Here is a 15,168-nt window from a genome sequence, read left to right as displayed (position 1 = left end):
GATTTTTGTCCTGTAATTTTAATGAATTTATTTTTAGTTTTAACAGTTCTTGTTGGTATCTTTAGAGTTTATATGTATATATATATAAACCTATATATATATATATATATATATAAACCTATATATATATATATATATATATATAAACCTATATATATATATATATATATATATATATATATATATATATATATATACGGTCCTGTCATCTGCAACAGAAACAACTTTACCTCTTCTTTACAATTTGGATGTCTTTTTTTTTTCTTGTCCAATTACTCTAGCTAAGACTTCCAGTACTATGCTGAATAAAAGTGGAAAGAGTGGCCATGCTTGTCTTATTTCCTATCTTGGAGGAAAAACTTTCAGCTTTTCATTATTTAGAGCAATAATGATGTGCTTGTCATATGTGATCTTTATTGTGATGATGTATAATCCTTCTATATCTGTTTGTTGACAGTTTTTATCATAAAGGCTATTGAATTATGTCAGATGCTTTCTCTGTGTCTAGTTAGATCATATGGTTTTAATCTTTTAATAATGTGGTATATCACACTTATTGACTTGCATATGTCATACCATCCTTGCATCCTAGGACAATCCCTCTTGGTCATGATGTATACTCTTTTATTTTATTTATTTTTTTTTTAATTTTTATTTATTTATGATAGTCACACACACACAGAGAGAGAGAGAGAGAGAGAGAGAGAGAGAGAGGCAGAGACACAGGCAGAGGGAGAAGCAGGCTCCATGCACCGGGAGCCCGACGTGGGATTCGATCCCGGGTCTCCAGGATCACGCCCTGGGCCAAAGGCAGGCGCCAAACCGCTGCGCCACCCAGGGATCCCTGATGTATACTCTTTTAAATATGCTCTTGATTCAGTTTGATAGGATTTTGTTGAGAATTGCTGTACATCAGGGATTTTTGGCCTCTATTTTTTCTTTCCTTGTAGTTTTCCTTGTGTAGGTATGATATCAGGGAAATGCTGGCTTCAAAATGAGTTTGGGACTGTTTCCTTCTCTTTAAATTTTTGGAAAAGTTTGGAGGATTGGTATTATTTTTTTCTTTAAATGTTTGGTAGAATTCACTAGAGAAAACTTCAGGTCTTATGCTTTTCTTTGTTGGATGATTTTTAATTATTGATTAGTCTGACACAAGCCTCAATTCCACAACTCTGGGATCATGACCTGGGCTGAAATCAAGAGTCAGACACTCAGCTGACTGAGTTGTCTAGGAGCCCCAGGATTATTTTTTTATGGTTACCATGAGGCTTACATAACACACTTTATAGTTTATTTTAAACTGATAATGTAACTTTGACAGTATACAAAAACCATATACTTTTTTTAAAAAGATTTATTTATTTATTTATTCTTGTGGGGGAAGAACAGAGGGAGAGGGAGAGAGAGAAAATCTCAAGCAGACTCCCTACTGAGCATGAATGGAGCCCAATGTGGGGCTCAATCTCATGATCCTGAGATCATTACCTCAGCTGAAATCAAGATTTGGACACTCAACCAACTAAGCCACCCAGAATCCCCCCAAAATATATTTTTATATTTTATATTAACATTTTTTGTTATTCCTATTATAATTTAAATTTTTAATGCTGTGTTCATTAGCAAATTTTTGTAGATTTGGTTATTTTAATACTTTTTAAAACTGCTATGCTACAGTTATAAGTGATTTATCCAGCATCATTACAATGTTAAGAGTATTCTGAATTTATATATTTATCTTTTCTGGTGACTTTCACATTTTCAAATGTTTTCATGTTCCTAATTAGTGTGCTTTGTTTCAACTTGAACTCTTTAGCATATTTTATAATGTGGGCCTAGTGGTAATGAACTTTGGTTTTGTTTGTCTGGGAATGTCTTTATCTTTTCTTCTGAAAAACATCTTTGCCAGTTATGGTACTCTTGGTTGCCACCTTTTTCTTTTAATCCTTTGAATATATCATTTCACTTTCTCCTGACAATCAAGATTTCTGCTGAGAAATGTGATGATAATTTTATGGGGCCTCCCTTGTATTAGAGAAGTTGCTTTTCTCTTACTGCTTTCAAAATTCTATTTTGTCTTTGACTTTGACAATCTGATTGTAATATGTCTAGATGAAGATCTTTTTATATTTAATCTGTTTGGGGTTCTTTGTATTTCATGGATCTGGGTGTTTATTTCCCTCCCCAGTTTGTGAAAAATTTTTTGGTCATTATATCTTTAAATAAGATTCCTGAACCTTTTTATTTCTCTTCTCCTCTGGGACTCCCATAATATGTATATTGATTTTTTGGGGTGGTGTTCCAAGGACCTGTAATTATTCTTTACTCTTTTTACTAGTTTTTTCTTTTTGTTCCTCTGACTACGTAATTTCAAAAGTTTTGTTCTTGAGTTTATTGATCCTTTCTTTTGCATGTTCTAAGCGATTCTTGACCTCTTTAGTAGATATACAATTCAGTGATTGTATTCTTCAGCCCCAGAGATTATTTTTTATGATTTCTGTCTTTATGTTAAACTTACCATTTTGTTCATGTATTATTTTCCTGACTTCATAGAGTTGTCTGTTCTCTCTCTTACCTTGGTGAACTTGTAAAGATGATTATTTTGAATTATTTTTTAGGCAATTAGTAAATCTCCATTTTTTTAGGATCAGCTGTTGGAGCTTTATTTTGTTCCTTTGGTGATACCATATTTCTTTGATTCTTCATGCTCCTTGAAACCTTGCATGCTGTCTCATTTGAAGCATGACTGGCTTCAGGAGAGAAAGATCTTCACCAGTCAAAGATGCTAGAGATAGTGGGTTCTTTCAGACTCTTTCTATGTATGCACTTGGTTTATTCCTCCTTATTCCCCTGGGGGTAAGGTCTTAGACTGTGTGTCTTAGCTTGATCCTGCAAAGCAAGGCCAGGTGCAGGTGCTGAGATTCTTCTATTTATCTTCCTGAGAGCTTTGCCCTGAAGTGTTCAAGGTTATGCACCTCTTCCTAATCCAGCAGATACAGCTAGATGCTAATATTAGTGTGCTCTGTGGGAGCTCATATGTCTGCAGGAGAGCTTGGGGTGTTGGCTACAGGGAGAAAGGGGTTACATGGAATGCTGGTAGTACATGTTGGCTTGTTGTAGGATCTATAGGCAGAGGTCCTACTGGGTTATGGACAGGGTTCTTATTAGAAGCCATACTCCAGTTAGTAGGATCTGCCAGTGGTTAAAATTCATGCATTGATTGTTCTGACCTCTTGCCTTTTTCTCTCTCTTACCTATCCCAAGACTATTAAGCTTTCAATGTATAGGTATGGAAAGATGGATGTAGGCCTTTTGGACAGCCTTTTCACAAGGCTGAGGAAGCTGAAGGCTCACTTTTCTCTCACTTTTCCTAGCCCAATAAATTGTAGGTGAAGGCAGTCTCTGTAGGCTCTAGGCTGTGCTATCTTGACACAGATAAAGGGAAGGTAGTTTTTTTTTTTTTTTTCCTCTTCAATGCTTTGTTCTTTGGTTTTTTGCTCCACAGGGGTTCTGAAACTTCTCAGCTGTACAATAAGACTTTTACAAAGGTATTCTAGTTCATGGGTCATTGTTAAATCAGTTTCTATGAAGTGTGGAACCTATTTCATCATCTTACTAATGTTTCGGAATGATAATTTTTTACTTCAGTAGATATCACATATCCATTCTATTTTATAGAACATTCAAGTTATATAAAAAACTCTCACCTTTTCATTTATTTGATGACAAGGAGAGTGAAAACTTTTATATAATGTAAATAGGAAGACAGTAGTTTTAGGCAGAATCAAGAGGACTGCATGTGGGTATCAGATGTCAGAGTAGGCAATAGTTTGAGTTTAGATGAGATGAAAGAATCTGGCTTAAGGGTCAAGCAGGTAATAAATCCAAAGGTAGGATTGTTTTGAGAAATGGTCTTATAGAGCAGGAACTACAGTGAGCTTAATCCTATAAGAAGGGTTGTTTTCTGATGTGAAGTCATAGACAGAACATCTAAAATTACATTTCTTCTAGCAATACTTATAGATAAACATTTGAAATTTTTTTTTAATTTTTTTATTTATGATAGTCACAGAGAGAGAGAGAGAGAGAGAGGCAGAGACATAGGCAGAGGGAGAAGCAGGCTCCATGCACCGGGAGCCCGATGTGGGATTCGATCCCAGGTCTCCAGGATCGCGCCCTGGGCCAAAGGCAGGCGCCAAACCGCTGCGCCACCCAGGGATCCCTAAACATTTGAAATTTAATCAGTTTTACACATTATAAGCTGGAGACATACTAACTGTTTCTAACACATCTTCTAATGGCATTTGAGCAAGCAGTTCTTTTGTCCTCAGTGTCTCTTCTTAGTGATAATATCACATTGAAGAGATCTTTTCAAAAAGATTTTAATTGGTTTAATAATTGTTATGAAATACTGGAATAGAATATTTGTGCTAAATTAGTCAGGCAAAGAAAGACATGGTAAAAATCGCAAATGAAATAAGGAGGTAGATTTAGATGTAAATGAGACCTTGATGGATGGACAAGTCTATGGTAGAGTTATTGTCTATTTGAGAAGATTATGCACTGGATAAAGAAAATGTTAAAATTGATATTTGTAAAATTAATTTCCTTTCTATTTTTTTCATTTTTTGTTCATATAAAAGAGAAAAATGGAGAGACTCATTAACACAGGAGAAAAATAGGAAGGAAATAGAATCATGAGAGGAAGAATTATTCTGGATAATCTCAAGACATTTCACCAATTATATAAAAGATCTATTTCTAGTTGTATTTTATATAGTATATGAACATTACGTAGTACTAATTCTTTTTTTCTAATTGTTTTGAAACGTTTTGTCTTTCTGAAATGATTTTCTCTTCCAAGCTTGGCCTAGAATTGGAGTTTTAAAAATTTTATCCTACTTTTGATTTCCAAAGATTTATCGTAATGTAATGTAGGGCAATGATTAATGTAAGATATACATATACACACAATATATGTACACCTCTGTATATGTGTGTATACATATATGTAAGATTATACACTGATCATTCTGTGTGTTTGTGTTTGTATGTGTATGCTCACATATGCACATACATTTTGAAGATCATTATATGATTTTATTTTATGCTACAGGTTCTTCAGAGAGCTTTAATTTGATACTAATTCTTTCTCCAATTACCACATTGTGGTTAAATCTTGGAAGGGCTTCTTTTCTTCATATATTTTAATAAAAGAACCCTTAAGCCTCATATTATCCATCTTTTCTTCATAGGCCATAGATTGTGTTGACTTCTGTTGCCTGAAAACTTACATAAAATGGAAACATTAAAAATATCATGTCAGGATCCAATAGTGGGATATAGTTGGAATTTATAATAGATCAAATGGAAGATAGAGTTTTACTTATTAAATAAATAACTAAATTCAGAATTCTCTTTGATATGTTAGTGTTGAGGTTAATTAGAGTGTATGATTTAGAGTGAGGCATAATAAAAATAATATTGAAATAGGTATTGTACAACCCAGAAACTCCTCTGAAATCACTGTTTATTTGCCCAGTGACCTTGGGCAAGAGAGCCTCAGCTTGACTCATCATCAGTTGAAATGTGTAGTTAACAATATCTTTATTGCCCTGAGATAATATATGTGAAAATATACATAAACAATAAAGTTCTATATTAAGGTGACTACTGTAAATAATAGTTAATAATTCTTACAACAGTTTTATGAGATAATAATATTTCAGTTTTACAGATCATGAAGGTAAGGTTCAAAGGGTATGCTACTTGATTGAGCTCACAGTATTGGTGAGTGGGAAAGGCAGGATATGGATATGAGTTTGTCTGACACTAGACTTGATGCTCATAATTGCACAATTTTTATCTCTCATTTGAATAATAATTATTACCTAGAATAATGCATGGAAATGGAATTTTCTTTATTATCACCTCTGAATTATAACTGTGAAAGAGAAATAATATTTATTTTTCTTAAAAACAGTGCAATGGAGTTCTAATTATCAAAATGTATTCTTCCTTTAGAATTTAATTGTCTTGGATCCGCTCACAGTGACTGAGGAAGAAATTAGACCATCACTAGAGAAGCGTCTTGAAGCTATTATCAGTGGGGCTGCACTATTGGCTGACTCTTCATGCACGAGAGATTTCCATCGGGAACGGATTATTGCAGAATGCAATGCCATTCGCCAGGCTCTCCAGGATCTGCTTTCAGAGTACATGAACAATGTAGGTAACTGGCTTTCCACCAGTCCCATACACTGATATGTGCTGAAGTTCTTTCTGTGTACAAATGTGATAAATTATAAATGAGTACATGTGTTACAAGGGTTGGCTTTCTGCTTGGGTGCTGCTTACAGAGTACAGCATTGATATAGTAGTTTCTAGGGATGGGATCCAACTGTGTAATTGTTTTGTTTGAGGCGGTATTTAAATATTAGTTGAGGAAAGGAGTCAATGTTAGAGAAAAGAAATGAGTTGGACATCAATTTAAAGGATAAAAGGAAAATGATGAAAAGGGCAGGATTATGTTGGTGAATAACAAAATTAGAGTTTAGACAGTATTAGATAAGGTTAATGCTGAAGGATCAGGGGTCATTTGTGAAGGTGTAAGGAGCTCATGTAATTTGTAATGTTAGCTCCTAACCTTTTTCACATGTGACATAATGTCACAATTTTTTTTTTGGAGTTTTAGCTATCTCATAGGAATAATAAAAATGCTGTCTAAATTTAGAGAGATGCAAAAGTATTTGTTTCAAGGTGCTTTTAGTTTCACTTCATCATCTTTATATATGATATATTCATTTCATATGTACATATCTACATCGATCTATGGAGTATCTATGCCAATTCTTACATTCAAATCTTATTGCTGTTTTCAAAATAGAGAAGAAAGCCTTGAAGACATTGGAGGCATATATTGTTCATAAAGCTTCCTTAAATAATAGAGCTAAACAAAATGAAGGATTTATAATATATGTAATTAATATATAACAATGTATATTTATAAAATATTTTGTTCATCTGCCTTATAAATGGAATAATTAAAGAATTATAAGGGTACATTTTGAAAATTATTAGTTAGAAAGCATATGACTTTTGGTGTGAAGTTGAAGATTTAGGATTGTTCAGGATAAGTAATTTATATGAATAATTGAAATGTGCTAAAATTAGTTAATAAGTTTTAAGGCTCCTTCTGCACATTTGATGTATCTCCATACTCTTAATATTTGATGACTTTGGCTCCCGACCAAAAATCGTTTGCCTGTCAAGAAATCAAAGTTGTAAAGCAGATTGTGTTAATAAGAACAACGTGTTAGTAACATCATATCCTGCTTCTAAGCTAGAATATCTCCATTTTTAGCATATGATATATTCTTTTTCTATTTCCAGTATTTTTTATTATTTTTTATGGAAAATCATGACACAGCAAAAGAAATAGAAAATTATATAAGGCAAATATGAACCCAGAGAACATATAATATATTCTTAAAGATTTTTTAAGGGAAGTCATCAGTTATAAGAAACTCAAAAGATAATATTGTATTGGATTTCCTTCTCTCATGATCTGTAAACTATTAAAATTATTATTCTCATATTATAGATAAAAATACAATTATATTTAAGCTATTTTATCTCTAAACTATAAAATTATAGATAATTTCACTTCATCAGATATAGATAAAGTTGTTTTATTCCTTTAGATACAAAAGTGAACAGATATACATGCACAGTCACCTACATACATAGTCAAGGATGGCTACGTAATTGTAGAGCTTGATGCAAAATGAAAATGCAAGTATTTTTGTTCAAAAGCAGGACAAAAAACTTTTTCCCTTTTCACAGTCTTGATTGACCCAACAAAGGTAATTTTTATTTACTATTTAATGTTAGTCTCTCTAGTGCTTAGGGATACTTGTGGGAACATGCAGACCCTCACAGGTATCTGTGGCTTTTCATGACTGTGACCCACTTTGCCTTTTGCCAAGGGTGACAGAGATTGTTGGGTGAGGGAGGCAGAACTAAATGTAAGTCTAGGACATATGCCTCATCACTCCATCAGACTGTGATATGAGAGCATTAAAGGCCAACCATGGGGTTCTTTCTGAGTATGGGGCCCTATGTGCAGTCACAGTCCCCAGACGCTGGTCCTGTACATCATCAATACATATCACTTAAGTGATTTCATGGCTCTCTTCAACTTTGGGTTAAGAACTATTTGAGTCAAAAATACTCATACCAAAGGTGAAGTGATGGGAACATTCTACCCTGGGAGCAATCATTAAGAAAGGGCATTATATCTAGATATTTATAAACAATAATAAAACCAACTGAAAGTTGGTCTGCTTTTTACTATCACTGTGTTCTAGCAATTCTAAATGTTAAGTGAAAAAATGTTTTCCTCAAAACTTTTTCTAAGTTCTAAACAATTACTGTGGTTAGAATTGACTTTTAATAATATGTATGTATGATTCAAATTGCACATTTTATTATTATACTTTAATAACCATTATATTCCTTATGCATTTAAACAGCAGATTCAAAATAAACAATGATGACACAATGATTGTAAAGACAAAAAACTAGAAATAGAGTCACTTCAATTCTCTTATTTTACGTGATCATTTAGAATTTTTATTTCAATTTCTAAATTATGACAGTGGAACAGTATGAATTGCCAGGGTTAATATTTGTGTTAAGTAAATGCAAATTTTATACATGTGAAGTCCACATGTAAAAAATTTTTTTCATTTGTGTAATAATTTACTGACTTTGAGTACTAACTTTGTTTTTTTTTATTTTTATTTTTTTTATTTTTATTTTTTATTTATTTTTATTTATTTATTTTATTTTTTGTATTATTATTTATTTATTTATTTTTATTTTTTTTACTTTTTTAATTTATTTTATTTTATTTTTTTATTTTTTTATTTTATTTATTTTTTATTTTATTTTATTTTTTATTTTATTTATTTTATTTTTTATTTTTTATTTTTTTATTTTTATTTTTTTAATTTTTTTTACTAACTTTGAAATTTGTTTCCCTTTTAAGATTTTTCCATTGCTTTAAAGTTAAAGAACATATCAAAAGAATAATGATTATTACTGAAAAGTAATTTTGTCAAACAGAAAAGAGATGTTTAAATATCAACTCCAGTTATCTACTTCAGTGCTACATGAGGCACTGAAAATATATATATATATGTATTTTTCTATGTTTTACTTCTCTTTTTCTTGACAGTGGTTTACTCTGATATTCAGTTTCAAGGCCCATTTGTCAAGTAAAATTTATATTACTAATATCCTTCTGTTAGATATGTTAGTTTTAAAACAAGGTAAGTTCTGTGTTAAAAGAGTGAAGTGGAAAGAAGCTTCTTCAGTTATAATATGCAAATAATTATGATCAGAGGTAAGTAGCTTTTTTTTAGTCATTTTCAGGTAATTATCTTAACTCACATATATATTTTTTAAGGGTAGCCTCAATGTAGGAATTTAAATGTTTTCCAGTTATTTAATTGGATAGGTCCTACTACCCTTCATGCTTGATGGAGGCTGTTTTCTTCTTCCTTCCTCATTCCCTCATGTTTCCTTGTTCCTCTTCTGGCAAAGAAGAGTAAATGCCCCTGAAATACCTCTCTCTAATGGCACTTTCCCATTTTTAGCTCTCATCCCTGTTGGAATTTCTTTGTTTACTTGCTGGACAGGAGCTCTAAGATAGTGAGAATTATCTCCCCAGCCAATAGCACAGAGACTTGCAAGTAGTTGGTGCTCAGTAATTATTATGTGGATACAGGTAGATTGAATTTAGTGTTTGCTTCTCAGTTTTTTAAATTAAAGTAACAGTGTGCCTAAAGCAATTAATTTGTATTTATTTATTATATTAAATGATAACCACAGAGAAAACATGGGAAGGATTAATAGTAAGAACAGAAATATAGGAAAGGAAAAAGAACAGAGGAGAGACAACTGTTCTTTGGGTGATCTTAATATATATATATATATATATATATATATATATATATATATAACACTATATATGTTTATCTATTTATTCCTTTCTCTTAGGATATAATGTTAAATACTTATTGAGGAAGACATTTTTTTTTTCAGGGAACGAAAGACTTATTGTGTGTGGGTAATGTCTGGTGATCTGCCCTAATGTTGGTGTTGAGGTCAGAGAAGGAGGAACTAAATTTATGCAGTGGTGGTTCACATGATCAGAAATCCATTTATATGCACATTATATTAACATTCTATTATAAGTACAATCCATTAATAATGAAAAATGTGAATCCGTAGTATTATGAGAAAACACTACAGAAGCAGTGTACTAGCTCCTTTTCATAAAACAGTGCAGTGTTTTAGGCCTTATAGTAGTATCTTGACTTAGACAATGAATATTGGAATTAAACAGCAGGAACCAATCTGGAAGAACAATGGGATATATTATCAGAATACATTCCCAAGTTTATTTTTATTTTAGGATTATATCACAAATGATGTTTCTTTATAACTGTTTCATCAACTTTAATGAAAGGGAATGTACTTTGCTGGTATTAGCTGAGCTCAAACCTTTCTCAGAATTTGCTCAAGAATTTTAGGATAGCTGTTGTACTTTAGTCCTCAACTTCCAGTTTAAAGAATGCTGTGCAGGAAATCACAAATGTTGGAGAGGATGTGGAGAAAGGGGAACCCTCCTGCACTCTTGGTGGGAATGTGAACTGGTGCAGCCACTCTGAAAAACTGTGTGGAGGTTCCTCAAAGAGTTAAAAATAGACCTGCCCTATGACCCAGCAATTGCACTGCTGGGGATTTACCCCAAAGATACAGATGCAGTGAAATGCCGGGACACTTGCACCCCGATGTTTCTAGCAGCAATGTCCACAATAGCTAAGCTGTAGAAGGAGCCTCGGTGTCCATCGAAAGATGAATGGATAAAGAAGATGAGGTTTATGTATACAATGGAATATTACTCAGCCATTAGAAACGACAAATACCCACCATTTGCTTCGATGTGGATGGAACTAGAGGGTATTATGCTGAGTGAAATAAGTCAATCGGAGAAGGACAAACATATCGTTTCATTCATTTGGGGAATATAAAAAATAGTGAAAGGGAATAAAGGGGAAAGGAGGAAAAATGAGTGGGAAATATCAGAAAGGGAGACAGAACATGAGAGACTCCTAACTCTGCGAAACGAACTAGGGGTGGGGGAAGAGGAGGTGGGCAGGGGTGGGGGTGACGGGCCCTGAGGTGGGCACTTGATGGGATGAGCACTGGGTGTTATTATATATATTGGCAAATTGAACACCAATAAAAAATAAATTTATAAAAAAATGTAAAAAAAAAAAAGAAAAAGAAAAAAAAGGAATGCTGTGTCTCATTTGGTGGGCCTGGTTTGCTTTTCAGATTAGTTAGGAGCTTTTGTAATTGGGCTGTTGACAGAGTAAATGCTTGATAATTATTGAGACACAATAAAGATAACTGTGAAAACTTAAAGCAAGATTAACACTCATTGTAACCTGTGGATGTTTTATGTGAATGTGACTTCAAGACTTCAAATTTTGTAAGCTTGTTGAGTAGAGAGGTTCAGCAATGGGAAATTAATATAGTTTATGTTTTCTCAGACTCAGTCCACATGACCCGTTTGAGTCTAGATGACTTTACTTCTTAAACAGATCAGTAAGTCTTGATCATTTTTTTGACTCAAACTCTGTTTAGTTAAGTTCAATGTCTTGTGACATTAGTAAGAAATTAGTAGGAAATGAAACCAGATGTATCTATAATAGAAAAAACAGACAACCACTTAGCATTTTAGTGATTATGTATATTTGTCCTGATATTTTCCATATATATATAATCTTTTTACCTCCGTAGGTCAAAAGTCTGACAAGTCTCACTGGGATAAAAAAGTAAGTGTTAGCAATGCTGCATTCTTTTCTGGAGTCTGTAGGGAGAAATCCACTTCTTTGCCTTAACTTCTAGAGGCCATCCACATTCCTTATAGTCTTTCTCCAGTTTCACAGCCACCAATGTCACATTTCTCTGAATCTGTTTCTGTCCTCACATCTCTTTCTCTGACCCCAGCCACGAAATGTTTGCTACTTTTTAGGACTCATGTGATTAGATAGGGCCCATCCAAATTATCCAGGATAGTCATGCCATCTCACGGCTCTTATCCTTATTTACATCTGTAAAGTTCCTTTTGTCATGTAATCTGCTCACAGATTCTGGGAATTAGGATGTGAGCATCTCTGGGAGGCCCATGACATACACTAATTTCAGTCTTCCTTCCAGTCGCTTCTGTGGAATCATCACTCCTTACATTTTGAATCTATTATTTTGAATCTTACTTACTTCAAGCTTTATGCAGGCAGATCACATGTCTATTTCATTTACTATTTTCTTTCAAGCCTCAGGAACAATACTTAGCATTTAGAAGAGCTACCTTGTATTTTTGAATGAAAGTATAAAATAAAATTATTGCATATTGTATATGGCATATAATAGTGAAACAGCTTCTTTGACATTAAATGAAATGAGCTCCAAGTATCTACTAGATTTATATGATGGATTGACTGTTATAAAAGGTCTTTTTTAAATTTTTTAATTTATTTATGATAGTCACACACACACACAGAGAGAGAGAGAGAGAGAGAGACAGAGACAGAGACAGAGACATAGTCAGAGGGAGAAGCAGGCACCATGCACCGGGAACCTGACGTGGGATTTGATCCCGGGTCTCCAGGATTGCGCCCTGGGCCAAAGGCAGGCGCTAAATTGCTGCGCCACCCAAGGATCCCCTATAAAAGGTCTTATTTTGCAAAGTATAGGTCTCTTCTAAAAATCAGTGTGAGTATTCAGAAACATAATTCTCTCATCACAGTCTCTTCATTTGGATGCATATATAGATATATAGATATATTCTAAAACAAGATTTTTACTAATTAAAAAATATATTCCAAAGAATATTCAGAATCAGATGTTTAATTTTTGTTTTTTAAAACTTAGAAGTATATTTTTCTAAGGAATTTCTACTGTTTTTCTTATACTTTCAGGATTCGTTAGACCTAGTCCAACTTCTCTGATGTACAGCATAATTAAGGAATTCATGTGGGTGGGGCAGAGCAAGGAGGCTCTCTAAAGAAGGAAAGATTTTAGAGGGAAATCAGTTGTTTTTCCCTTAATTGGTGATCTTTCTATAATTGGTGAAAATGGAGTTGGAGGTGGGTGGCCGTCATACTTTATACTTGGTACTTTACTATAGGGAGTATTAGAGTTTAGTGAGCAATAGCTAAAGTAAATGAATCAGGTTTGGCTATATGGGAGCAATTTGCATTTCCAGACATCTTACTTGCCCACTATTTTCTTCTTTTGGTGTTTTATGTGGAAGTGCATTGTTGGTTCTCATTATATGCTTGTTGAGTGAGTAAATAATCAAATGGGCTTGCTTTTGATATTCAGAGGCCTATTTCATTTGTAAGTCATGGATTTAATTTATCCCCTCTCCTGGGGAATTACAAAGATTCACTAAAGACAACAAGGAGATGTTAAAGGGTTTTTCTTCATTAAAAGTCCACTACCTCTTTTCTGAAAATCCATTTTAGAAATAATTTCAGCCTTATTTTTCATGATGATAAGATAAAGAAGTTAGGATGATCTATATGCAATGATTTTAAATGCTAGAGACCAGTTAGAACTAAAATTCTAAAAATGTAAAGGTAGCTTCCAAGTCCCTTCTCTTCCTTTTCTTCTTCCTAACTTCCTCCATTCCTTCTATCCTTCCCTCCCTCCTTTCATTCTTTCACATAACTGGCTTTTCTCACACAGAGAAGAAGGCAGAAACTTAACAAAATATGAAGGTGGAGAAATTTATCCCAAATGAAAGAATAAGATAAGGTTATGGCCAGAGATCTAAGCCAGACAGATATAAATAACATGTCTGATGGAGAATTTAAGGCAACAATCTTCAGAATATTCACTGGGCTTGAGAAAAGAATAAAAAACATCAATCAGCAAGATCCATAACTCAGATATAAAAGAGTTATAAAAGAATCAATCAGAGATGAAAAGTACAATAAGCAAGATTAGAAACACACTTGATACAATGAACAGAAGGCTAGACAAAGAGGAATGAATTAATGACCTAAAGACAAAGTAATGAAAAGCAATGAAGCTGAACAAAGGAAAGAAAGAATTATAAAATACAAGAATAGACTTAGGGAACTCGTTGACTCCATCAAACCGTTTGCATTATAATATTCACATTATAGGGGTTTCAGAAGAAAGAAAAGAGGGGGAAAATGTATTTGAAGACATAATAGCTGAAAACTTTCCTAATCTGGGGAAGGAAACAGACAACCAGATCCAGGAGGCACAGAGGACTCCCATCAAAATAAAAAAATCAGGCCAACACCAAGACATATTGTAATTAAATTTGCAAATATACTGATATAGAAAAATTCTTAAAGCAGAAAAACAAAAGAAGTCATTAACTTACATGGGAGAACCCATAAGAGTAGCTGGAGATTTTTCAACAGAAACTTGGCAAGCCAGAAGGGACAAAGTATTGAATGAGAAAAATCTGCAGCCAAGAATACTCTATCCCGCAGGGCTATCATTCAGAACAGAAGGAGAGATAAAAAGTTTCCTAAACAAAGACTAAAGCATTCATGACCACTGAATTAGCCCTGCAAGAAATATTAAAGAGGACCCTTTGAGTGGAAAGGAGAGACCAAAAGTAACAGTATAAAGGCAGGAAACACAAAAGCAATAAAAATTTTCTGTAAAAATCAGTCAAGAAACTCACACAAATATATATATATAACATATGCCTAAAACATAGGAGGAGAGGAGAAAAGAATTGGTTCAAACTTGAATGAACATCAACTTAATATAGATTATTTATAGAAGTTATATACAAACCTAGTGGTAACCATATATCAAAACCACTAATAAACATGCAAAGAATAAAGAAAACGAAATACAAATATATCACTAAAGACAATTAGCAAATATTGCAAGTGAAAAAGACAAGAAAGATCAGAGAAAATCTCCAGAAACAATAACAAAACAATTAATAAAATGGCAATGAATACATATCTATCAATAATTACTTTGAATGTAAGTGGACTAAATGCTCCAGTCAAAAAACATAGGGTATCCGAATGG

General features: G+C 33.3%; 1 protein-coding gene across 6 annotated transcripts in view; it reads left to right on the top strand.

The window, feature by feature from the left end:
- CTNNA3 (catenin alpha 3) overlaps positions 1–15,168 on the top strand; it is a 1,674,060-nt gene that overhangs the window by 470,034 nt on the left and 1,188,858 nt on the right. For all 6 annotated transcript variants that reach the window (XM_072756138.1, XM_072756135.1, XM_072756140.1 and 3 more), the window contains exon 7: positions 6,022–6,225. In XM_072756138.1, the coding sequence (XP_072612239.1) occupies positions 6,022–6,225 (204 nt within the window). The remainder of the gene's footprint in view (positions 1–6,021; positions 6,226–15,168) is intronic.

This window comes from Vulpes vulpes, chromosome 4 (genome assembly GCF_048418805.1).
Source record: "Vulpes vulpes isolate BD-2025 chromosome 4, VulVul3, whole genome shotgun sequence".
NCBI classification, from domain to species: domain Eukaryota; kingdom Metazoa; phylum Chordata; class Mammalia; order Carnivora; family Canidae; genus Vulpes; species Vulpes vulpes.
This window is presented reverse-complemented; position numbering and strand designations above follow the sequence as displayed.